At 35.5% G+C, this 26,529-nt stretch overlaps 1 protein-coding gene across 35 annotated transcripts in view; it reads left to right on the forward strand.

Annotated features, from left to right (window-relative positions):
- Positions 1-26,529, forward strand: part of PPIP5K2 (diphosphoinositol pentakisphosphate kinase 2) — an 83,379-nt gene that overhangs the window by 15,439 nt on the left and 41,411 nt on the right. For 16 of the 35 annotated variants that reach the window (XM_060416060.1, XM_060416064.1, XM_060416063.1 and 13 more), the window contains 14 exons: positions 306-460; positions 1,649-1,750; positions 4,861-5,022; positions 6,407-6,528; positions 8,210-8,311; positions 9,757-9,843; positions 10,377-10,452; positions 10,536-10,645; positions 11,177-11,262; positions 13,258-13,383; positions 13,518-13,639; positions 13,907-14,089; positions 22,154-22,295; positions 24,075-24,298. In XM_060416060.1, the coding sequence (XP_060272043.1) occupies positions 306-460; positions 1,649-1,750; positions 4,861-5,022; positions 6,407-6,528; positions 8,210-8,311; positions 9,757-9,843; positions 10,377-10,452; positions 10,536-10,645; positions 11,177-11,262; positions 13,258-13,383; positions 13,518-13,639; positions 13,907-14,089; positions 22,154-22,295; positions 24,075-24,298 (1,799 nt within the window). Of the gene's footprint in view, positions 1-305; positions 461-1,648; positions 4,292-4,860; positions 5,023-6,406; positions 6,529-8,209; positions 8,312-9,756; positions 9,844-10,376; positions 10,457-10,535; positions 10,646-11,176; positions 11,263-13,257; positions 13,384-13,517; positions 13,640-13,906; positions 14,090-22,153; positions 22,296-24,074; positions 24,299-26,529 lie in introns of those variants that run through there. The other 19 variants (XM_060416061.1, XM_027970547.3, XM_015096220.4 and 16 more) reach the window with 4 other exon arrangements.

The raw sequence follows: 26,529 nt of genomic DNA on the forward strand, positions 1-26,529 counted from the left end.
TGCCACAGAGCGACTAAGCCTGTGTGCTGCAACTCCTGAGCCCAGAGACTGCAGCTGCCGAAGCGCACACACCCATAGCCGTGCTCCGGCACAGGAGAAGCCAGCTGAGAGAGGAGACCCACCTGTGGCACCGAAGACCCAGCGCAGCCACACACACACACACAAATCAGTGCATCATCCACAGTTAGGTTTCTCTGTAACCTCTGTTCTAGTGAACAAGTCCTCAATAATAATATTGTGGTTATATTATATCTAGGTACTGAGCAGTATGTAACTTTTTTCTTGCTATTATGTTTAATTTGTAGAATGCAATCTGATTGAAGGGGAAGATCATGTAGAAGTAAATGGGGAAGTTTTCCAAAAGCCATTTGTAGAAAAGCCAGTCAGTGCAGAAGATCACAATGTTTACATTTATTATCCAACCTCTGCTGGTGGTGGAAGTCAAAGACTTTTTCGAAAGGTAAACCTTTGTTAGCCTAGTGACTACTGTTCTTTATACATTGTTGCATAAATTTTACTAAAAGTAATCAAGTATTTAGTAAAACTATGTTTAAAAATGTATCATTGAGAGATAGATTAATAAACTTGATGTCATCATTTAGAGAAACAAGGCATCATTCTAGTTATTAAATTTACATACAGAATACCAAGAAAGTTATTAGATCTTCTTTTTACCTTGCATTTATGACTCTATCATATGAGAATTTCAGGTAAAGATCAAAATTTTTTTAGAAAAATGGCCTACAAATGAATAGTTCCTAGAACGAATAATACCAGTGGTCTTTTAAATACATGAAAGTATGCTCAAAATTGCACCCATAATAAAAAAATGTAAATCAAGTCTAAAAGATAATGACATTAAATTACTTTCTGAATCAGCAAGATCAAAAAGATTGAGGTAGTTGGGAAATGAGCATAAGCCTAGATGTTGTTAAATCACAATATTTCTTCTAAAATATAACTTAGCAGTATGTCAGTATTAAAAGTGCACATGTACTCATAAGCAGTCATGGAAATGCAAAGCAGGAACACACTGAGGTATGTGTTCTCTGTCCATTAGGATGGCAAATATTAAGTCTGACAATACCGAGTTGTAGATAATTATAGATAAGTGAGAGCACCTACACATTGCTGGAGAGACTCTAATTAATTCAAAAAGGTTTTTAAAAGGTTTTGGCATTATTTTGTAAGTTGAATGTGAGCATATTCTATCACTAGCGGTTTCACTTTGAGTATATGCCATAGAACACTCCTGCACATACTTGTCACAGGAATATTTAAAAGAACATTTGAAGCAACATTGCTTTACTAGCTAAATCTTAGAAAACAGCCTAGATATATATTATAGGCAAATGAATGAATTACTGAATACTTATACAGAGGAAAATTCTATAGTAATGAGAAAGCAGAGTTCACCTTCAGCAGTATGGTTGAATCTTAGAAACACTGTTCTAAGTGTTCATTCTATTTTTATGCTATTTAAGTTATAGCAAGAAATAATGTAGTGTCAACTACATTATGTGTTGTTAAATATTTGTAGACTAAAAAAATTTTTTAGAATATCAATGATATAAATAAATGATAAAAGAGAATATTTTATAAAGAGAATAATTTGGTTTTTACATTGATAGACTTCTTTTATTTTCAGATTGGCAGTAGAAGTAGTGTTTACTCCCCAGAAAGCAATGTACGAAAAACAGGCTCATATATATATGAAGAGTTTATGCCTACAGATGGTACTGATGTTAAGGTAGGATTGAGTAAAGTATATTTTAAGTTTGTATTTTGAGTTTACCAGTGATATCAGAAAAAAGAGTTTACAATAGCTGTTGTTGTTGTTGTTGTTGTTGTTGTTGTATAGTTGCTAAGTCATGTCCGGGTCTTTTGCAACTCCATGGACTGTAGCCTGCCAGGCATTTCTGTCAGTGGAATTTTCCAGGGAAGAACACTGGAGTGGGTTGCCATTTCCTTCTCCAGGGGATATTCCTGACCCAGGGATTGAACACAGGTCTTCTGCATGGCAGGCAGACACTTTACCGCTGAGCCATATGGGAAGTCCATTTAGTTAGCTATCTCTGACCTCTATTTTGTTTCTCTTTCTTTATAACTAGAGATTCTTAATTTATTTACATAATGAATGTCTTTGGCAATCTAAGCATATGGATACTTTTTATAGAATAATATTCCTCAGTGCTTAAAATAAACCACACAGGATTACAGTGGAGACAAATCTTATTGAAATAAAGTTAATCAAAATATTTAAAAATCCAAAATATAGTGGGTTAGAGTCTAATAACCACCACAGTTTCTAAGCATCAATCAGAGTAAAAAATATTTAGATAGCTTTGACAACTGTAATTGATTACAAAAAAATAGGTGTGATTTCTGTTGGTGACAAGTAAGGTCTTAATTGCTTCACCTTCAGCCAGTCTGTGTGTAACTTGTCATTCAGTCGCTAAGTTGTGTCCAGCTCTTAGCGACACTATGGACTGCAGCACACCAGGCTCCTCTTTCCTTTACTATTTCCTGGAATTTGCTCAAATTCATGTCCGTTGAGTTGGTGATGCTGTGTAACCATCTCATATTCTGCTGCCCTCTTCTACATTTACCTGTCTTTCCTAGCATCAGGATGTTTTCTAATGAGTCAGTTGGCGTTTCAGCTTCAGCATCAGTCCTCAAATGAATATGCAGGACTGATTTCATTTAGGATGGACTGGTTGGATCTCCTTGCTGTCCAAGGACTTTCAATTCTTCAGCGTGCAGCCTCCTTTATGATCCAACTGTCACATCCGTACATGGCCCCTGGAAAAACCATAGCTTTGGCTACGTGGACCCTTGTCGGCAAATTGATGTCTCTGCTCTTATTACACTGTCTAAGTTTGTCATAGCTTTCTTTGCAAGGAGCAAGCATCTTTAATTTCATGGCTGCAGTCACTGTCCACAGTGATTTTGGAGCCCAAGAAAATAAAGTCTGTCTCTGTTTCCACGTTTTTCCCCTTCTATTTGCCACAAAGTGATGGGATTGGATGCCATGATTTTAGTTTTTTTAATGTTGAGTTTTTAGCCAGCTGTTTCACTCTTCCTCTTTCACTTTCATCAACAGGCTCTTTAGTTCTTCTTCACTTTCTGCTATTAGAGTGGTATTATCTGCTAATCTGAGGTTGTTGAAATTTCTCTCAGCAATCTTGATTCCAGCTTGTGATTCATCCAGCCCAGCATTCTGAATGATGTACTCGGCATATAAGTGAAATAAGCAGGGTAACAATACTTTCTGAGTGTTACCTTGCTAGCATGTGGACTTCCCGGATGGCTCAGTTGGTAAAGAATATGCCTACAATGAAGGAGAACAGATTCAGCTCCTGAGTCAGGAGGATCCACTGGAGAAGGGCTAGGCTACCCATTCCAGTTTTCTTAGGCTTCCCTTGTGGCTCAGCTGGTAAAGAATCCGCCTATAAAGTGGGGGGTGACCTAGATTCATTCCCTGGGTTGGGAAGGTCCCCTGGAGAAGGGAAAGGCTACCCACTCCGGTATTCTGGCCTGGAGAATTCCATGGACTGAATAGTCCCTGGGGTCTCAAAGAGTCAGACACAACTCAGCAACTTTCACTTTCACTTCACTCGAATGTGAAATGAGTGCAGTTGTATGATAGTTTGGACATTCTTTGGCATTGCCCTTCTTTGGGATTGGAATGAAAACTGACCTTTTTCAGTCCTGTGGCCACTGCTGAGTGTTCCAAATTTGCTGACATACTGAGTGTAGCACTTTAACAGCATCATCTTTTAGGATTTCAAATAGCTCTGCTGGAATTCCATCACCTCCACTAGCTTTGTTCGTAATAATGTTTCCAAAGGCCCACTTGACTTCACACTGCAGGATGTCAGGCTCTAGGTGAGTGACCACACCATCATGGTTATCCGGGTCATTAAGACCTTTTTTGTATTGTTCTGTGTATTCTTGCCTCTTCTTAATCTCTTCTTCTGTTAGGTTCTTAGGCTTTTTGTCCTCTTATGTTTCCATCCTTACATGAAATGTTGCCTTAAAGTCTCTATTTTATTCAAGACATCGCCAGTCTTTCCCATTCTGTTGTTTCCCTCTGTTTCTTTGCATTGTTCATTTAAGAAGACCTTCTTTCCTTGGTATTCTGTGGAACTCTGCATTTAGTTGAATGTATCTTTCCCTTTTTCCCTTGCCTTTTGTTTCTCTGAGTCTAATAGAGAGTTCTTTCTTAGGTGTAAACTGAATCATGAGCCTCCTCTTAAAAATTCTCTTGTGGATCCTCATTGACCACAAGGTAATAATCAGACTTTTAAGGCTGGCATGCAAGCTACTTCATGGCCTGCCCTCTGTACTACAAACCTTATTTCTTACAGTAGATACCATAGCAAATAACGTACTCTCACCTGAATATGTCATGCTGTTTCGTTCATCTGCCCTTTGCGTTTATTAGCTTTGCTTAGAGTGCCTGTCCCTCTCTTGTCTGCTTTTGAATTCTCACTGCCCTTATAAATCTTCCTTCCATGCTTAGATCTTTATTTTGGTGGTTACTTTCTTCTATAATTTTTTAGTCATTTATACCTTTTGTTAAACTAAAACAGTTTGAGAAGGATCACAGCATTATGCATTCTAGTATTCCCTTATAATGTTCAGTATAATTTTTTAGAGAGAACCTCATTTTACCAGTTTTGCTGTATTACTTATAACCTCTTCCAGTGTTGAGAATTTTCACATGTAAAATAGACTGATGTATCAAAAAATACCTCCTGGAAACAGAGGTATTTTTTTTAATTTGTTGCCTGCTGTTATATATTTACAGATATATATCTTTTTAAAGTAATGTATATATTTTAACATTTCTGAAAGGTTTATACAGTGGGTCCAGATTATGCCCATGCTGAAGCTCGAAAATCTCCTGCACTTGATGGCAAGGTGGAACGAGATAGTGAAGGAAAAGAAGTAAGATACCCTGTTATTCTCAATGCACGAGAGAAATTAATTGCTTGGAAAGTCTGCCTTGCTTTTAAGGTAAGATGTTATGCAGGCCATGTAGACTCTTGTAAAAATTTGAATTTTCTTTTTTGAGTGAAAGCGATGTTGTTTGGGCTTATAATAGGAAAGAAAAATAGAGAAAATGAAGTGGTATATCTGAATAGTTTTTTTTTGAACTTTACAAAGGATTCTTGCAGTGCCATTAATAAGAATATATGATAAATGAAGGCCTTTCCTTCTTATTCTTTCTTCATTATATAGAAGGAAACTGACAGTTTATTCAGAAACTACAATTAGAGAAGAAAACAACTGAAATGGTAGAGTTATAGGAGTATTTTATCAGTATACTCCTATAATAAAACTGGTTGTAAGTATTTAATCATAGAATTGATACGATTTGTTTTTTTTTCTTTTAAGGAAGTCTTCCACCTTTCACAGTTGATCATTTGGCCTGTTAAATATAGTAAAATATGTTCATGAAAACTACTAGTACACTTAAAAAACTTTTTACTTAGATATTTGACTTGATCCCTCAATCTGTATTATTAGGGTTTGATATACTGTGCAGTAAAGATTAAAACAGAAGTAGTGCAACTTGCATCTCATAGAGGATAAACTTTACCTTGTTGAAGCCTTGTCTTGGATATGTAACTTAAAACTAGTGTATATTGTTAGTTTTTAAATAATAAATTCTTTGTGTCTTAATAATTTGAAGTCTCTCATGGAAGGAATCTTAACCTAAAGTATGTTTTAATAGCTTTACATTAATTGGGTTTTATATTAACTGTTTTAACTTTGTAATGGCCAGGATTCCAAAAGCCATGACTTAAAATCATATTATACTAATACATGATGGTTTGAACGTAAAACCTAGAAGATCAGAAAATTCCTAGAACCTAAGCAGGACATTTATTTATACCTTTTTAACTGTTATCTCCCAAATAAAATAAATTTGTTTCAAGGGCTCACAAGTGTGTAGTTGTCAGAATTTAAAAGATTCATAACAATAATTGGACATTTCTTCTGGGCTGTGTCTTCAAAGCTTTCTCCTCTTTTTTTTCTTTTTGGTGTTTTTTTTTTAATTAAAAAAGTTAGAATTTCTGCTAACATAAAATTTATCAAAGTCTTTAAAATTTTTTTACTTTTGTATTTTAATTAAACATTAATTGAAAAGCTTCTTGAGTTCTTGGCCTCTCTAGTCTCTTACGCATTATTGTTGTATATTTACTTCATAGAAGAATTTAAATAATCATGTGGTGTGTGCTGTATATTTTAGAGTATTCCTATTACAAATAAGTAGCTTCCTTGTTTTTTACTTACTTTGAAGTAAAGGGCACTTATAAAATTTGTATTCTAATAAGACTGGAAAACTCAGTCTTAATTAAATGGAATTTTAAAGTGTATAATTTATTTTAAATAGCAAACAGTTTGTGGCTTTGATTTGCTACGGGCCAATGGACAGTCCTATGTCTGTGATGTCAATGGCTTCAGTTTTGTGAAAAATTCCATGAAGTATTATGATGATTGTGCAAAAATACTTGGGTAAGATTTTTTTTCTTTGTATTTTTTCCTCTTTACTTTTGTTATAGTTAGTGCATACTCGTTATTCAGAAACCAAATAATTGTAAACATCAAATGATCAGGGCTTTATAAGCACTCTAGAGTAAAAAATCAGTGTTCATAAAATGACATCCCCAAATCCTGAATTACACTTTGGGTTATGTAAGACAAATTAATTTATGAACAGTGTAAACTTTTAAAGGTATTTAACCTCATAGATTTAGAAGTGCTGTATAGCAATGATTTACACAGTGATGGTTGATCATTCATCAAAATGGCTGATTTATTAGATTACCTTGTTTCTCAGGTTTTTGTTAGGCAATTATAGTATTTAATGGTACAGAATTAACATTCATGAAATAACTAACGAGAATAAAATAGAAATAATTGGAATTTAGAGATCTTGAATGATTCAACTTTCTACAAGCATATGTTACTCGAAATAATCTCATGAGATTATCAAGTGAACATAAAAGAAATTATTGTGTACAGAAATGCCATTTTTGTATTCTTTGACTTATTTTCATACATCCTGATTTAGAAGACTTGAAAGACAGTTTTTAACATTATTTATTTATTTTATTTTGGGCCTTGCTGGCTCTTCACTGCCATGTGCAGGCTTTCTCTAGTTAGGGAGGGAGGGGTTCCTCTTTGTGGCTCTGCGCAGGGTTTTCACTGGTGGCTTCCCTTGCTGCAGAACAGAGACTCTAGGCACACAGGCTCAGTAGTTGTGGCACACAGGCTTAGCTGTGCCTGGGGGGAGGTCCACCAGACCAGGGACCAAACCCACATCAGGGAAGTCCTGACAAAGACTGTTTTTAACCATTTCAGAGTATATATGACAAAAGACTTATGTCAAAGCCATAAAAAACTTACACTTAAAAATTTATTTTAATCATTGGAGTCAGCAATTATAGTATATTTCAAAGGTTTGTGAACTTACCTTTAAAGTAAAATTTAGCGGGGCTCAGTTAAATTTTAGCATGAATAAATGCTAAATTTAAACAAAACAAAAGATGTCTTGTAATTACGTAAAATTTTGTTAACCTTTTTAGCAAACTGTAATAGAAATCTGTTAAAAATGAACAATGGTATTTAAAATAGCTTTATAGGTGATCAATAAAAGCTGGTAAGAAATACTCAGTGTCCACAGAGATAATCTTGGATTTTAGAATCTATGGAAGTGAACAGGCAGCTCTAGTGACATGAGAGTGAAAGTCACTCAGTTGCAACCCCATAGACTAGCCCATCCCTGTCCATGGAACTCTCCAGGCCAGGATACTGGAGTGGGTTGCTGTTCCCTTCTTCAGGGGATCTTCCCAACCCAGGGATCAAACCCAGGTCTCCTGCACTGAAAGTGAATTGTTTACCATCTGAGCCACCAGGGAACTTACTTGCATCCAATGTGATTTATATTTTTAAAAACTAAATAAGTAAATTCCAAATTCATGATATCCCATTACTATATTCTATATACCAGTTTAGCACTGCTGATCTAATTTTTTTTGATCAGGATTGATTTTTTTCTTAGTTTACTTTTTATGTACTGTATTCACATAATTACTAGATAGTTTGACTTTAACTTCTATGATTTTCTTTTGTCATTAACACCCAGGTTTGTGTTAAAATGAACTAGTTTAAGTTTTCTTTTTTTGTCTTGAAGGAACATTGTAATGCGAGAGCTTGCTCCACAATTTCATATCCCCTGGTCAATACCCTTAGAAGCTGAAGATATTCCAATTGTACCAACTACATCTGGAACTATGTAAGTTTGAATATTTTCATTTAGAAATTCCTTGTGTTTCCCTGTTGGTCTGTACTATCACAGTAAAGATTATATATCTGAATAATACTAAATACTTTACTTTGTGTATTTTCATATGATTCACTTTCCAGGTGGAAAAATAGATTATAAGCTTTTACATGGACTATTTAGAATGAAGGAATTTCCCAGGTGATTCAGTGTAAAGAATCCTCCTGCCAACGCAAGGAGATACAGGATCCCTTGAGTCAGATATTCCCTAGAGGAGGAAATGGCAACCCACTCCAGTATTTTTGCCTGGAGAATCCCAGCGCCGGTCCATAGATTCACGAAGAATTGCACACAGCCGAGGAACTGAGCACTCACACACGCATTTAGACTAAAGATCTTTTCTGTTGTTAAAATCCCAAAAAATTTTTGGATAATTATGGAACTGTTGAATTAAGCCATAAGAATAAAGGAGGTGCCAGCAGATACATTACTTAAAGGTTCATGGTCAGTGGTTTACAGTTCTGGTGCTCTTAGCATGTAAAGGAAAAATACACAGTTATATCATGAAGTAAATTAATTAGACCAGTATTGCCAAAGTGTTTTATAAAATTTCTAGTGAAATTTACTACCTGAAATTCACTTGTTATTCATGTGAGCTAGGAGCTTTATGTTAGCATGTTAAATATTCTGAGGATTCCTGATTGGGGCAGAAGAGAGGACAAAAATACTTAATTTTGTTTTTAAACCAGTATTTCCAAACTTATTTAATACAAAGTATATTTTGGGGTAACTTACTCTAGAGAGTTGTGTTCTGTGTCTTATAATTTGACAAGTGGTAGTTTAAACCCTCCCTTGTGGCTCAGCTGGTAAAGAATCCAGCCTGCAACGTGGGAGACCTGGGTTGGGAAGATCCCCTGGAGAAGGGAAAGGATACCCATTCCAGAATTCTGGCCTGGAGAATTCCATGGGGTCTCAAAAAGTCGGACACCACTGAGCTACTTTCACCTTTACTTTCTCTCATTCTTACTAAGACAGTTGTATCTTCCAGTAATTTTAGTTTGAGATACTTTTCTTCCTACGTGGGCAAAATAAATATAGCAGCTTTATTTTGTTTGATTTAATGAAATCTCTCTGTATAACGATCTACCACACTGGGCAGGTAATTAATGAAGTTAGGGAATTATAGTCCATTTGCTTGTATCCAAAGTTAGTATAACATCTCTGGAGAAGAAGCAAATATTTTATAGCTTGATATTACTCCCCCTCCAGCCTCTTAAATTCTTTTTAGGATTGACTTCATAAAATTAAAGCTAGTTGTTACAAGTGCTTTTCTTAATGGGAACGAACTTGAAGTGGTAAAAGATAGTTCCAAATAAACAATTAGATGTATTAATCTTAGGTATATAACACAAATCTTTGTTAAAAAATTGAGAATGTTGTTTCTTTTTTAACTGAAGGATGGAACTTAGATGTGTCATAGCCGTCATTCGTCATGGGGATCGAACACCAAAGCAAAAAATGAAAATGGAAGTGAGGCATCAAAAGTATGTTTAAAGGGGAATAATTTAATTCACAGGATGTGATCATTCAGGATTTCTGATGGGTGCTTATCTATTTTGATTAATACATCATGCGGAAAGACTGCCATTATTTCTTAACCAGTAAAATTTAAACCACTAGAAAAACTAAAATCAAAACAAAATCCATCTTAAATTGTGTGTATCAGTATCAGAAAATTACTGTAGCAATATCCATAAATGGTCATCATCCTGACTTAGCTTTTATTTAGTGTTGTAAAGATGAAAATTAATAGAATGGAAGTTTATTACTTATTCAGCTAATCTAGTGATTATTAGCTTAATATGGTTTAGGAAAATACGAAGTTTTATCAGTCAAGTAAAAGAGTAATACTGTAGAGTGAAAGAGAGCACACAGTATGTGAAGTCCATAGACCCCCAAGTCCGTTATCTGTTACTAATTATTATCTTAGTCCCTTATCTATCATTCATTATAGTCACTTGTTTCCTAAAGATAATATTATTGCAAATGCCTAACAGTATTCTGTCTCTTTTATAAGATTCTTTGATCTCTTTGAAAAGTGTGATGGATATAAATCTGGGAAATTAAAACTCAAAAAACCGAAACAATTACAGGCAAGTACATTTGATTTCTTGTTGGGTTTTAAACTACTAATGGCAAAATTACATAAAAATTCAGTTCTTTATTCCTTTTACAGGAAGTGCTGGATATTGCACGACAACTTCTTATGGAACTGGGGCAAAACAATGACTCTGAAATTGAAGAAAACAAATCAAAACTTGAGCAACTTAAGACTGTGTTAGAGATGTAAGTGTCTTTTTGAAACCCTTAATTTTGATAACTACTTATAGTGCTCTTTTTTTTTTAAATATGTGTGACTTTTCATGTTAATTTCCTTCACAGTTTGATCTATTTTGCTTTTTCTCACTGTAAATCAGGTGAAATTAGTGAACGTCTAGTAAGTTTTTATTTTTACCAGTGAGAAAAGAGATCGTTACATTGAAGGTTCTGTTTTATAATGGTATTAATTTTGATGAGACCATGGAAGGAGAACACATTTGGATTGTCGGTGTTGGATTGTCACTACACAGAGTGACACATTGTTAGGTTCACCATAGACTCAGTGCTGTTTAAATGAAAAATAACTTCACTTTAATCAGGTGAAATTAGTGCCATCAGTATTCTTCTTACAAGATTTATTTCTTTGACCACTTGAAATTAAAAAAAAAAATCATTATTTTAATTTTTAAAGACAAGGTAGGTTTTAGTTTTTCTTTAGGAGGTTGTATTGCGTGCTTATTAAATATTGTCTGTTGTATTTGCCATTTTACTTTTCAGGTATGGCCATTTTTCTGGAATAAATCGTAAGGTCCAGTTAACCTATCTCCCTCATGGTTGTCCTAAGACATCTAGTGAAGAAGAGGGTATGTCACTATTAATACTTATTAGTTTCTAATTATATGTAGGAACTTGCTACTCACTGTTGATTAACTTTTTAATCTTCTGTCAAATAGTTAAGGGGTTGGCATGCTGAATCGAGGAAAAATAATGTACAGCTTTGGTAACTATGTTTTCTATCCTTAAAATAAAAGGTCTTTTACCTTTTCTCCTTTAGGTAAAGGATACCTTTTATTATTTTAAAAACTGCTTGGGAGTGCTGTTTTATTCTTTAGAGAGCTTATTTCTTTATAACTAATTATTACTTAATGGATCCCTAACCCATACAGGGTAAAAAGGAAGAAAACTTAAGTAGGAAAAGAATATTTGAAAAAATGTGCCATCACCATGTTTCTAAAGCAGATATTTTTCTCCACTCAATAAATCAAAATAAGCATTTAAAATGAGTCTCCTAAGAGCAGTGAGCACAAAAATCCATAATTTTATTTACTTTTCAAAAGAATAATGGTCAAGGGTTGGGGAGCCATTTTATGGAGAAATAGAAATGCCCAGTACAATAATAATCAGTCTTGCCTGTCACACTGACAGAGTGTTTTCTTGTTTTATTCTTTTTTCAAATGTCAAATGGTAATAAGGAATTCTGATGAAAATGCAGTGTGACAAATTTTATCCATTGGTAGAACTGTAAATTGACAATAACTCTTTGAAAAGTAATTTGGCAGTACATACCAAAATCTTCATGGGACTTCCCTGGTCGTCCAGTGGTTAAGCCTCCGTGCTTCCACCGTAGGTGGTGTAGATTCCATCCCTGGTCGGTGACCTGAGATCCTGCACGTTGTGTGGTGCAGCTGGAGGGTGAGGTGTAGGGGAAACTTCAAAAATTTTTCATATACTTTGACCTTAATTATACTTAAGAGAATCTATCCCAGTGGGATAGTCAGATCTTGAGAGAAAGATCTTCTATAGGGATATTTACGTGGCCCACTATTTATAGGAGCAAAACTTGAAGTAAAGATTAAATGCAAGCAGAAATTTGACTATGTTGATCTTTATTCTGAAAGTTCATATATTGCTCTCTTGTCACACCGTGTGATTAGTAACAATGCAGATTAATTTTCTACATCTTGATGTTTATATCAAAAGCATTCTGTAGCTATAATTAAAAAGTCAATTAATTGCCTTTATTATAAGTGAATGTTGGCTTGCATGGTGAAGCACATACAATTACTAACTAGCCCCAGGGTAAAGGATGATTTTCTATCACTTTTAGTGAATCATTAAATTCTTTAGTGTTTATTGTGGTACTTTTAAAATGACCTTTGTTTCTGGAACCCAACACAGATATTAGGACATAATAAAGAGTAGGTCAAAATTCAGAATAGAAACTCAGATGTCCTTTGTGTCTGAGAAAATACTTTGTTCTGGAACATACAGATTCCACAACTCCAAATTTAAAAAGTTGTTCTTGGCTATATTTTATTGTATATCTCACTCTTAAATGTAAATTATAATAAATATTAAGCTCTGTTGTCTTATATCTCCTTAAGAGTTATACAAATCACTGGTTACTAATCCTAAAAATGTATATATCTTCTTCCCTTCAGATAAAATTACCTTTCGTGTGGCAGCACTGCAAAGACAAGCTCTGAACTTGCCATCAGGGAGCTCTTAACCTAGCATATCTAGTACAACTAAAAACATCCCGCAAATGCCTTGTGCTCTCATACCATTTTGAGAGCAGGGAAGGGAGAAGTTTCCTTTCAGAAAACTGGGAAAGAGCCTTCTTTCTAGAGTGTGGGAAAGATTTTGAAATTTTAGTAAGATTTTAATAAGTGAAGCAAGTGATATTCCTAGTAGAAGCAACAACCTACAAAGGATAGATATGTTTAAAGAACAAATTAATCTACATAAGGCCTGCATTTCACTGCAGAAGAGACAAAAAGAAAAAAAGTAATCATGAAATATATCTGTTTAAAAGAAGAAAACTTGACATTTGCTTTATCCATTCACATGTATCTTAGACAGCCGACGAGAAGAGCCATCCTTGCTTCTGGTTCTGAAGTGGGGAGGAGAACTAACCCCTGCAGGCAGGGTCCAAGCCGAAGAACTCGGAAGAGCTTTCAGGTGTATGTATCCTGGAGGTCAAGGTAAATCTTGGCGTTTCTTTACTTCAGTTAAATTCATACATCATCTTTCCAGATCCTCATTTTGAGATGTAATTAAGTATAGAAATACAGTGAGATAAAAATATAGCTTAAGTGATTTGAGGATTTATTTTCAGGAGATTATGCAGGATTTCCTGGTTGTGGTTTACTTAGATTACATAGTACCTACCGACATGACCTTAAAATATACGCCTCTGATGAAGGACGAGTTCAGATGACTGCAGCTGCTTTTGCAAAGGTATAAATAAATGTTTTTAGAATTTTTAAAATTTTCATCTGATATAGCATTTCAAAAGATTTTTACTGAGGTAATATTTTAATATTCTAAAATCGAGACTTCAGATTAAAACCCTGAAATGACCATGACAATTTGTATTAGTAAAGTTTGTTATAACAGTAAGCATATACCCTGTGAAATTCTGCATGTAACAAAATAATAATTAAGATGCTTTCTATTTTCATACTAATTCTTAAACCTCTTTTGGCTTTTATTTAATGTGTTTAGGGTCTGTTAGCTCTAGAAGGAGAACTTACACCCATTCTTGTTCAGATGGTGAAAAGTGCAAACATGAATGGCCTTTTGGATAGTGATAGTGATTCTTTGAGCAGTTGTCAGCAACGTGTAAAGGCAAGACTTCATGAAATACTTCAAAGAGACAGAGATTTTACTGCAGAAGATTATGAAAAGGTGGGTCTTAGCAAATTCCTACACTGTCAAACATTATGCACACGGAAAAACGCATAAAACATAAACTCAGAGCTTGTTGTATTACAAAAGCAAAGGGACATATAATCCCTATACAGGGGGACAGAATGTTGGAACAGCTCTATGTGCACCTCTCCCCACTTGCAGTTCCTTCTTATCTGCTAGAAATAACCACCATCCTAGCTCTTTATACTCATGTCCAGAATGCTTATTCAGCTTAGTACGCGTTTGTAGCTCCCGTAGTCTCGGTTTATATTTTTTAAGCTTCCTGTAATGGAATTTTTTTTTTTAATGTCTGATGCCTTTTTCTCAATATTATGTTTGTGAAATTCATCTATATTTTTGAGAATTTTCATAGTTGATTAATTTTCATTTCTATGTGGTATTGTTTTCAGAGGTTGGCTAACTTTTTCTGTGAAAGGCCAGATAGTAAATATTTTTACACCTTGCTGATCACATATACTTACTTGTTGCATTATTCTTTACTTTTTTTTAAACCATCTTTTAAAAATTGTAAAAACCATTTCTTAGCTCATAGGCTATTATAGGTCGTGTTTGGCCTAGAGGCCATAGTTTGTTGATCTGTATTCTATTTTATGAATATGCTCCAATTTAGATATGCTTTACAATATTGTTAAAGTTTCGGGCTGTTACAGGTAATGCTGCCATGAATATTCATATACACTTCCTCGTGTAGATGAGCATGTTTCTATTGGTATATTATATTCTAGGAGGGCAAGTGCTGCACCCCGCAGTCTGCGTATATTTCAGTATCAGTATATGATGTTAGACAGTTTTCAAAAGTCACTAAGCATTTTATACTTCCACCAGAAGTCCATGAAAATTATCATTGCCCTACATAGTCTCTAGTCTCAGTATTTTTGAACTGTTCAATTTTGACTTTCTGAAGTGGATGTATGGTAGTACCTTACAGTGGTTTTAATATTCATTGGCCATTTAAGTACCTTCTTTCATGAAGCCTGCTCCTAATTCGTCCTTTTTTACTACCAGTTGCCTGTGTTTGTCTTAATGAATGATAAAATTTCTTTGTATATTTTGGATATGAGCTCTTTGTTATGCATATTGTAAGTACTACCATCTGCTCTGAGCCTTAATGATTTCCTTTGATAAAGTTAAGTTCAGTTCAGTCGCTCAGTCGTGTCCGACTGTTTATGACCCCATGAACCGCAGCAAGCCAGGCCTCCCTATCCATCACCAACCCCAGGAGTTTACTCAAACTCATGTCCATCAAGTCGGTGATGCCATCCAGCCATCTCATCCTCTGTTGTCCCCTTCTCCTCCTGCCCCCAATCCCTCCCAGCATCAGGGTCTTTTCCAATAAGTCAACTCTTCGCATGAGGTGGCCGAAGTATTGGAGTTTCAGCTTCAACATCAAGCCTTCCAATGAACATCCAGGACTGATCTCCTTTAGGACGGACTGGTTGGATCTCCTTGCGGTTCAAGGGACTCTCAAGAGTCTTCTCCAACACCACAGTTCAAAAGCATCAATTCTTCGGCGCTCAGCCTTCTTCACAGTCCAACTCTCACATCCATACGTGACCACTGGAAAAACCATAGCCTTGACTAGACAGACCTTTGTTGGCAAAGTAATGTCTCTGCTTTTTAATATGCTATCTAGGTTGGTCATAACTTTTCTTTCAAGGTGTAAGCGCCTTTTAATTTGCTGCAATCACCACCTGCAGTGATTTTGGAGCCCAGAAAAATAAAGTCAGCCACTGTGTCCACTGTTCCTCCATCTGTTTCCCATGAAGTGATGGGACCAGATGCCATGACCTTAGTTTTCTGAATGTTGAGCTTTAAGCCAACTGTCTCACTTTCATCAACAGGCTTTTTAGTTCCTCTTCACTTTCTGCCATAAGGGTGGTGTCATTTGTGTATCTGAGGTTATTGATATTTCTCCCAGCAGTCTTGATTCCAGCTTGTGCTTCTTCCAGTCCAGCCTTTCTCATGATGTACTCTGCATAGAAATTAAATAAGCAGAGTGACAATATACAGCTTTGATGTACTCCTTTTCCTATTTGGAACCGGTCTGTTGTTCCATGTCCAGTTTTAACTGTTGGTTCCTGACCTGCATATACGTTTCTCAACAGGCAGGTCAGGTGGTCTGATATTCCCATCTCTTTCAGAATTTTCCACAGTTTATTGTGATCCACACAGTCAAAGGCTTTGACATAGTCAATAAAGCAGAAATAGGTGTTTTTCTGGAACTCTTGCTTTTTCCATGATCTAGCGGATGTTGGCAATTTGAACTCTGATTCCTCTGCCTTTTCTAAAACCAGCTTGAACATCTAGAAGTTCACAGTTCATGTATTGCTGAAGCCTGGCTTGGAGAATTTTGAGCATTACTTTACTAGTGTGTGAGATGAGTGCAATTGTGTGGTAGTTTGAGCATTTTTTGGCATTGCCTTTCTTTGGAATTGGAATGATAACTGACCTTTTCCAGTCCTGTGGCCACTGCTGAGTTTTCCAAATTTGCTGACATATTGAGTGCAGCACTTTCACAGCATCGTCTTTTAGGATTTGAAATACCTCAATTGGAATTCCCATCATCTCCACTAGCTTTGTTCATAGTGATGCTTTCTAAGGCCCACTTGACTTCACATTCCGAGATGTCTGACTGTAGGTGAGTGATCACACCATTGTGATTATCTGGGTCATGAAGATCTTTTTTATACAGTTCTTCTGTGTATTCTTGCCACCTCTTCTTAATATCTTCTGCTTGTTAGGTCCAGACCATTTCTGTCCCTTATCGAGCCCATCTTTGCATGAAATGTTCCCCTTGTATCTCTAATTTTCTTGACGAGGTCTCTAGTTTTTCCCATTCTGTTGTTTTCCTCTAATTCTTTACACTGATCACTGAAGAAGGCTTTCTTATCTCTCCTTGCTATTCTTTTGGAACTCTGCATTCAGCTGCTTAGATCTTTTCTTTTCTCCTTTGCTTTTCACTTCTCTTCTTTTCACAGCTATTTGTAAAGCCTCCTCAGACAGCCATTTTGCTTTTTTACATTTCTTTTCCATGGGGATGGTCTTGATCCCTGCCTCCTGTACAACGTCACAAACCTCTGTCCATAGTTCATCAGGCACTCTGTCTATCAGATCTAGTCCCTTAAGTCTATTTCTCACTTCCACTGTATAATCATAAGAGATTTGACTTGGGTCATCCCTGAATGGTATAGTGATTTTCCCCACTTTGTTCAATTTAAGTCTGAATTTGGCAATAAGGAGTTCATGATAAGAGCCACAGTCTGCTCCTGTCTTGTTTCTGCTGACTGTATAGAGCTTCTCCATCTTCAGCTACAAAGAATATAATCAGTCTGATTTCAGTGTTGACCATCTGGTGTTGTCCATGTGTAGAGTCTTCTCTTGTGTTGTTGGAAGAGGGTGTTTGCTTTGACCAGTGAGTTCTCTTGGCAAAACTCTGTTAGCCTTTGCCCTGCTTCAGTATGTACTCCAAGGCCAAACTTGCTTGTTACTCCAGGTATTTCTTGACTTCCTACTTTTGCATTCCAGTCCCCTGTAATGAAAAGGACATCTTTTTGTGTTTTAGTTCTAGAAGGTCTTGTAGGTCATCATAGAACTGTTCAGTTTCAGCTTCTTCAGCATTATTAGTTGGGACATAAAGTTAGATTACCATGATTTTGAATGGTTTGCCTTGGAAACGAACAGAGATCATTCTGTCATTTTTGAGATTGCATCAAGTACTGCATTTCGGACTCTCTTGTTGACTGTGATGGCTACTCCATTTCTTCTAAGGATTTCTTGCCCACAGTCGTAGATATAATGGTCATCTGAGTTAAATTCATCCATTCCAGTCCATGTTAGTTCACTGATTCCTAAAATGCCGATGTCCACTCTTGCCGTCTCCTATTTGACCACTTCCAGTTTGTCTTGATTCATGGCCCTGACAGTCCAGGTGCCTATGCAGTATTGTTCTTCACATTATTGGACTTTACTTCCATCACCAGTCACATCCACAACTGAGTGTTCTTTTCGCTTTGTCTCTGTCTCTTCGTTCTTTCTGGAGTTATTTCTCCACTGATCTCCAGTAGTATATTGGCACCTACCGACCTGGGGAGTTCATCTCTCAGTTTTCCTATCTTTTTGCCTTTTCACACTGTTCATGGGATTCTCAATGCAAGAATACTGAAGTGGTTCGCTGTTCCCTTCTCCAGTGGACCACGTTTTGTCAGAACTCTCCACCATGACCCATGACACCATGTAGAGCTTGGGTGGCCCCACACGGCATAACTCATGAGTTAGACAAGGCTTTGGTCCGTGTGATCAGTTTAGTTAGTTTTCTGTGATTGTGGTTTTCATTCTATCTGCCCTCTGATGAATAAGATTAGAGACTCACGAAGCTTCCTGATGGGAGAGGTTGACTGGGGGGGAAACTGCGTCTTGTTCTGATTTGCAGAGCCATGCTCAGTAAATCTTTAATCCAGTTTTCTGTTGATGCGTGCATTGTTTGGCCACTCACAGGCAAATCTGGCGCAGTCTCCCACTGTCCTCCAAAGTCAAATTCCCTGGGACTTCTCAGTCCCTTTGCCGGATTCCCACGTTTGGAAATCTGTTGTGGCTCCTAGAACTTTCTTAACAGTGCAAGTATTTCTTTGGTATAATTGTTCTGTGGTTTGTGGGTCATCTGCTTGGCAGCCCTCTGGTGGGGCTATTGACGACCTCCTCCAAGAGGGCTTATGCCACACGCTGGGTGGCCCCAGTCTGCTGCAACCAGAGCCCCCGTCCCCATGGCAGGCCACTGCTGACCCATCCCTCCACAGGAGACACTCAGACATTCACAGGCAGGTCTGGCGCAGCCTCTGTGGTTCAGTGCATTTTAATGTATTATTTATAATACCCTTTTTCTAACAAGGGGGTCATAGAATGTGTCCGTGTATGGTCTTCCGTGATTTTTGTTTTTTTCACGCTCATTTATCTGCCATACAGCTAAAAATTGACTTTTATGTTTGCCATTAGATAAGGATATCAAAGTTGATATTTCCCTGCAACCATATGTACATCCAGGTGTCTCAACACCACTTACTGAAAAGACTATCCTTTCCCCACTATCTTGTAGGATCAGCTTTATCATATGTGTTTAGTTTCTGGAACATACTTCTTTGTTGGCTTTTGTGCCATTGAATGAGATCTCCCAAATCCTACATGGGTCCTTCAAGTTTTCTTGACTTTTCCTGTATTCTCATATGAATTTTAAAGTAAGCTGGCCAAAAGTCTTATTGGGATATTGGTTTAGATTGAATTAGATCTTTAGTTTGTGGAAAAACATATTTTTAAAAAAATATTTGTTTTATAAACAGTACCTCTAAAACAGTTACTGTCTGTTGCTGCTATGTACAAAGTTTTTTTCATATTGACTTTATATACGTCAACTGTATTAAACTTATTTATTAACTTGGTAATTTATCTCGGTTTTTAAAAAACCTTTCCAAAGGATATCCACAGGTTTTTGTCTTCCTTTCCAATCTTTATGCTTTTAATTCTTTTTCTTGCTTTACTTTAATTGCTAGCACCATCAAAGCCATATTAAATTGAGTGGCTTTTCTGTGTTTGTTCATATTCTCAAAGGGGAAGCCTTCTTAACACTGTACATTAAGTATAATCTCTGTAGATTTTTGTTAAAAGTTTTTGTCATGACATGTTTTTACATTTTATATTCTCTTTCTGTCTGTTAAATATATGATTTTGGAAAGCGTCTACCTTGGTTCCTAGAATAAAGTCATTTCAAAAATACCTTTATCACTGGTTTGGGTTTACTAATATTTTTGGTCAGGAGTTTTACATTTGTGTTCAAGAGTCGAATTGACCTTTATTTTTTATCCCTGTTGTCTTTGTCTGCTTTCAATATCAAGATTATGCTGTTTTCATAAAATCGGGAGTCCTCCTTGGGGGGAATAATTCATGTATATATGTTTCATTGGATGTTTGGTAAAATTTACTGATAAATCCCATGGGCATTTTCTTTATGGGAAAGCTTGTACTTACGGTTCGTAGAGTAATTTAGTAATTTTTATTTATTGTATCTTGTGTCTGTATTATTACATTCATTTAGAAATTTGTTTATATAGTCCTCTTCAAGTTCTTTGTAATGTCTGCAGGACCAGTAGAGATACTCCTTTTTGTTTCATAATATTGTACAGTTTTTCTCCCTCATTTTTTTCTTAATCATTTTTGCCATAGTTGATCACCTTTATTAGTCCTGTAAAAGAACTGTCTTTCGGATTTATTGGTTCATTAAATTATATACTTGTTTTCAGTTTTATTAATTTTTATTGTTTAATTTATTCCTTCTACATCTACAGTTTTATTTTGCTCTAATTCTTAAAAACTAATGTCCCTAGAAGGATGCTTATTAAATCATGAATGTTCTGTCTGTTCTAAAACACACATTCTATGTCATAAATTTCCCTTTATACACTGTTTTGACTGTATTCATAAATTGAGATTTATGCCATTTGGGGCATTTTCTAATTGTGATTTGCTTGATTATAGGTTATTTAGAAGTATACTAATTTCCAAAACTATACATTTTTAAGTTATATTTTTCTAACTTTATGTCATTTTGGTAGAAACAGATAGTCTTCCTGATATTTTTTGATCTGTTTTTTCTTTCTTTCCTGTGGTGTGTCACATTTCCCACCTGTAATGGTGGGTTTTTCTTGTCTCTGTAGTCTCTTAATCTTTGTTATGTGTTTTGATGCCATGCTATTAAGTGCATACAAACTAAGAGTTGGTATGTTTCAATGAATATTTTTTTGCCTCAGAATACTTTGTCTGAGATTAATATAGCTGCAAAAATTTTTTCTTTTACTTGGTGTTTGTATAATACCCTTCATATCTCTTTTAGTCTTCTCTGAAACTTATTTTTAGATGAATCTCTTAAAATCTGCATGTAGTTTTTTTCAGTTTGTTATGAAAATCTTTGTTTAGGGCAATTATTTACTCAAATTTATGTATGAATCTAGTATCGTTTTAAGTGCTTTAATATTTATACTGCCTGTTTTTATTTTTCTCTCCTTTCTTGCTTCATTGGAATTGGTACTTTTTATTTATTTTTATTTCCCTGGTAGTTTTAATATTGTGTTTGATTTTATTGTTTGTTTTGTCATTACCCCAGAGGTAACAGTAGGCTTTAATGACATCTACCAATTGAATGTTTGCATCATGCTCTTACCCTCTTCCTGGACAAGGCAAGGACTGTAGAACTAGAGTGTTTTACAAACTTATACTTGAATAAGAGTCATCCAAGGTCTTATTAAAAATGCAGACTACAGTTTATAACTTTTTTGAACCCCAGATGCAGAGTTTACCAGGGTTCTACGTCTGGAAATCCTGGACTTCACTTTTGTCCAAGTTTCAGTCGTTAGATTGACCCAAATGAACTAGTTCACCATAACAGAAAGTGGAATTCCACTTTACATTTTTTGTATTTATAGAAACTTATTTAGGGTTAAATTGCCAAGCAAAGTTTCAACAGTGAAAATTGAAACTGTTTTGTCATTAATAGCTTTTGTTGACTTGGAAGAAATCTCATCACAAAGGCATTTACATGGTGATTAAGAGCTCAGGTCTCTAGCCAGGATACCTGATTTTTTATGCCACTGTTTACATACTGATGGTTTGATCTTGGGAAAGGTGCTTTAATCTCTCTTAAGTACCTCATCTGGAAAAACCAATGATAATCATAGGGTTATTACTTATCAATATGTGTCAAATGGTTAAACCATATTTTCAGATACCAAGTGAGTCAGTAAAATATCACTATGTTAGAATCTATCTCTTTGTAAGATAGAGCACTTTTGTTAAATTTTCCGTGTGGGTAATCTAATGTTAGCTAAGGCTTAAGACTTTTTTAACTTAAAATTTTTAGTTTTTTATTTCCTTCTCTATATCTGGGGATTTAATTTGTAGTTTGAATTTAAACTCCAACTACTAGAAAATTTTGTATATTGTCCTTTTGGTCAGTTGAGCATAACTAGATATAAAAATGTATACTCTATTCATTTATAGCTTACTCCATCTGGAAGCATTTCTCTTATCAAATCAATGCATTTAATTAAAAATCCTGTAAAGACCTGTGACACGGTATATTCCTTGATACAAAGTTTGACTTCTCAAATCAGACATCGAATGGAAGATCCTAAATCATCAGGTAAATATTTTGTTTTCCTTGGGTCAGAAAATAAAAATCACTATCCCGTTGCTGTAAACATTTTAAAATAAGATGCACCAATCATAAAAAAGCTTTAATGCTATCAGTTCAGTTCAGTCGTTCAGTCATGTCCGACTCTTTGCGACCCCTTGGAGCAGCATGTCAAGCCTCCCTGTTCACTGCCAACTCCCAGAGTCCCCCAAAACTCATGTCCATTGAGTCGGTGATGCCATCCAACCATCTCATCCCTGTTGCCCCTTCTCCTCCTGCCCTCAATCTTTCCCAGCCTCAGGGTCTTTTCAAATGAGTCATTTCTTCACATCAGGTGGCCAGAGTATTGGAGTTTCAGCTTCACCATCAGTCCTTCCAATGAATATTCAGGACTGATTTCCTTTAGGATGGACTGGTTGGATCTCCTTGCAGTCCAATGGACTCTCAAGAGTCTTCTCCAGCACCACAGTTCAAAAGTATCAATTCTTCAGTACTCAGCTTTCTTTATAGTGCAACTCTCACATCCATACATGACCACTGGAAAAACCATAGCATTGACTAGACGGACCTTTGTTGGCAAAGTAATGTCCCTGCTTTTTAATATGCTGTCTAGGTTGGTCATAACTTTTCCTTCCAAGGAGTAAGCTTTCTTTTAATTTCATGGCTGCACTCACCATCTGCAGTGATTTTGGAGCCCGAAAAATAAAGTCTGCCACTGTTTCCCCATCTGTTTGCCATGAAGTGATGGGACCAGATGCCATGACCTTAGTTTTCTGAATGTTGAGCTTAAAGCCACCTTTTTCACTCTCCACTTTCACTTACATCGAGGCTCTTTAGTTCCTCTTCACTTTCTGTGATAAGGGTGGTGACAACTGCATATCTGAGCTTATTGATATTTATCCCAGCAATCTTGATTCTAGCTTGTGCTTCTTCCAACCCAGTGTTTCTCATGATGTACTCTGCATAGAAGTTAAAGAAGCATGGTGACAATATACAGCCTTGATGTACTCCTTTCCCAATTTGGAACCAGTCTGTTGTTCCATGTCCAGTTCTAACTGTTGCTTCCTGACCTGCATACACATTTCTCAAGAGACAGGTCAGGTGTTGTGGTAGTCTCATCTCTTTCAGAATTTTCCACAGTTTATTGCTATATCTAAGTATTATTTGAGTTAATATATATCCAGCAAAATAATAATAGCAAAGTTGTAGTTGCTTTTAACTATGGTAGCGTGAATAAAACATTGTTAGCTGATTAATTATGTAGTATTACCATACAGTTGGGGCTTCCCTGGTGGCTCAGTGGTAAAGAATCTGCCTGCCAATGCAACAGACAGGTTCAATCCCTGGGTTGGGAAGATCTTCTGGAGAAGGAAATAGCAACCCACTTTAGTATTCTTGCCTAGGAAATCCCATGGATAGAGGAGCCTAGTGGGCTATAGTCCATGGGGTCATAAAGAGTTGGACATGACTGAGTGAGTAAACAGCAAACAAAAAACCATACAGTTGAGCAGCAAACAGGCAGCATAATAATAATAAGAAAGCAATAGGAAGGTGATCTCTGCTCTGGTGCTGAGAGTGGCTTAGTTAATAATGTGGGAAACTGATGTATAAATGGAAAACATATGAAAACATATGGAAAAAGGTCTTTTATAAAAGCAGTTCCTAACCCATGTATTTATACCTTTATTCAAATCTACAAAATATATGGTTGCTAATAGTATATGCCTATGATGATGTTTCCTAGCTTGTTAACAAGTTTAATATATTAAAATTGTTATGCTGTTTTAGATATTCAGCTTTATCATAGTGAGACCTTAGAGCTCATGCTCCGTAGATGGTCCAAGTTGGAGAAAGACTTTAAGACAAAAAATGGAAGATATGATATTAGCAAGATCCCTGACATATATGACTGTATAAAATATGATGTCCAACATAATGGTTCCTTGAAATTAGAAGACACAATGGAATTGTATAGGCTTTCAAAGGCATTAGCAGATATAGTTATCCCTCAGGTAAGTAATTTCTTCATATCAATTTTATGGTACTGTTATATAGATACTTTTAAAATATCTAGTCACTGTTAGGAGAGAGTTGGTTTCTATGTCCCAGTAAACCTATAACTTTAAAAAGGAAATTGAGTCGTTATGAATTTACAAAAACTTGTATTAAATCACTGTTTGGTTTTTTAATAGTTTGTAATGACCTTTTAAAATTTAAGAATTGATACTCTTAATTAAAAATAATTAAAGAACAAACCACTGAAAATACAATGGGATAAATCACTTTAGTACTTATTGAGCGTTTATTGTGCACATGCCAGTGGTGTGCTATGGGAATGAGTGCAGAGTGGGAGAAAAAGGTAGTTCTGTCTCTTTTGGAAGTTGTTTTTTTTTTTTACTTTATGTGAAAGTATTTTGAAAAGAATATTTAGAGGTCAAGATGTAAATAGTTATTTGTATGGTGTGGTAGAGGGATCTTTTCATTATAGGAGAGTAAAAATAAAGGTGTAGTAAAATTCAGATAACTGAAATTAGTTAGACATAGATTCAGATTGATAATAACAAGTCAAGTGACAAAACAAGTTGAGATAGGAGGTGTGTTAGAAGAAAATAGTGACAGATGCTGTTTGGAGATCTTTTATCACCTTCATTACTCAGAGATTATTTGGATATTGTAAAAGGGAAATTGGAGTAAATCACACATTTCCAACTGTGAACCGAAGTTAAAAAACAGGAAAATGAATTACAATTGATTCTTGAACAACGTGGGTTTGAACTGTAGTACATCCACCTACACGTGGATTTTTTTCCGGTAGTAAATACTACAGTACTGCACAATCCACAGATCCATAAATGGTTGCATCTGCTGTGGATTCAGAGCCACAAATAAGTTACACTTACATTTTCAGTGGCATGGAGGGTTGGCAGTCCTAACCTCCATGTTGTTCAGGAGTCACTGTACCTAAAAAGTGTAAGGACTGTATATTTTTGAAAAAGCCTCACTTAAAGATACTGATATATAGAAAACAATAGGGAGGTTCTTTAATAACTAAAACTGGAGCTACTGTATGATTCAGCAATCCCTTTCCCTGCCATGGATCCAGAAAAGATAAAAACTCTTTTTTCAAAAAGATGCATGCACCCCAATGTTCATAGGAGTGCTGTTTATAATACCTAAGACATAGAAACAGCCGAAGTGCCCATCAGCATATGATTCATTTAGGACATGGCGTATACATGTATACTTGCATGTGGAATACTACTCAGCCATAAAAATAACATATTGCTGTTTGCAGAAACATGGATGGACCTGGAGAACATTGTCCTAAGTGATTTAAGTCAGAGAAAGACAAATGTTATATCACTTGCATGTGGCATCTAAACAAAATACAAATGAATCAATATTAGAAAATGGAAGCAGACTCATATACATAGAAAACAAACTTACAGTTACCAAAAAGGAAGGAGAGAGGGGAAGGAATAAATAAAAAGTATGGAATATAAACTGCTATGCATAAAATAGATTAGTAACACAAATTTACTATATAGCAGAGGATACTATATTCAGTATCTTGTAATAACCTATAGTGGAAAATAATCTGAAAAAATATATATATCAAACTGAATCACTTTGTTTCAATCACAGTTGAAACTAACATTGTACTGTAAATCCACTACAATTAAAACTGCAGTTTCCCTTTCCTAATATTCACAGAATGTCCATGAAAAACTATAGAGACTTTGAAAAATTGGGAATTCAGACTTCACGACTAAGTATGTGTGTACCTGTTAAAGTTTAGCTTATCCTTTCAGTATGAAAGAGCAACTTTTTTTCTTTTTGGTCAGTATATATAATGCAGATAATTATAAATACATTGTATAAGTCAGTGATTTGAAAATAAATTCATTTCAAAAGAGGGTAAAAATACCTCATACTTGAAGAATATGCCTTTGGGACTTATTTTAAGAAACACAGAAAACAAGAATTGACTCTCTGACAGCATCTTTCATTTGTTAAATAAGTTTTATTCTGCAAAACAAATTTTATTTTACACAATAAAAAGTTGTATTTTTATAACATTTTAAGATTGATATCAAAATAAACACACTAAATTCTGCAGAACTCAGTTTTAGCTACATGATATACATAGATTATAGAACTAACACTGATTTGATTATATCTCTTTCAGTAAAGTTACTAAATCAGCATCTGTCTTTGTTATGAAATTCAAGAGAGAATTTAT

The sequence above is a fragment of the Ovis aries genome, chromosome 5, assembly GCF_016772045.2.
Source record: "Ovis aries strain OAR_USU_Benz2616 breed Rambouillet chromosome 5, ARS-UI_Ramb_v3.0, whole genome shotgun sequence".
Classification (NCBI taxonomy): domain Eukaryota; kingdom Metazoa; phylum Chordata; class Mammalia; order Artiodactyla; family Bovidae; genus Ovis; species Ovis aries.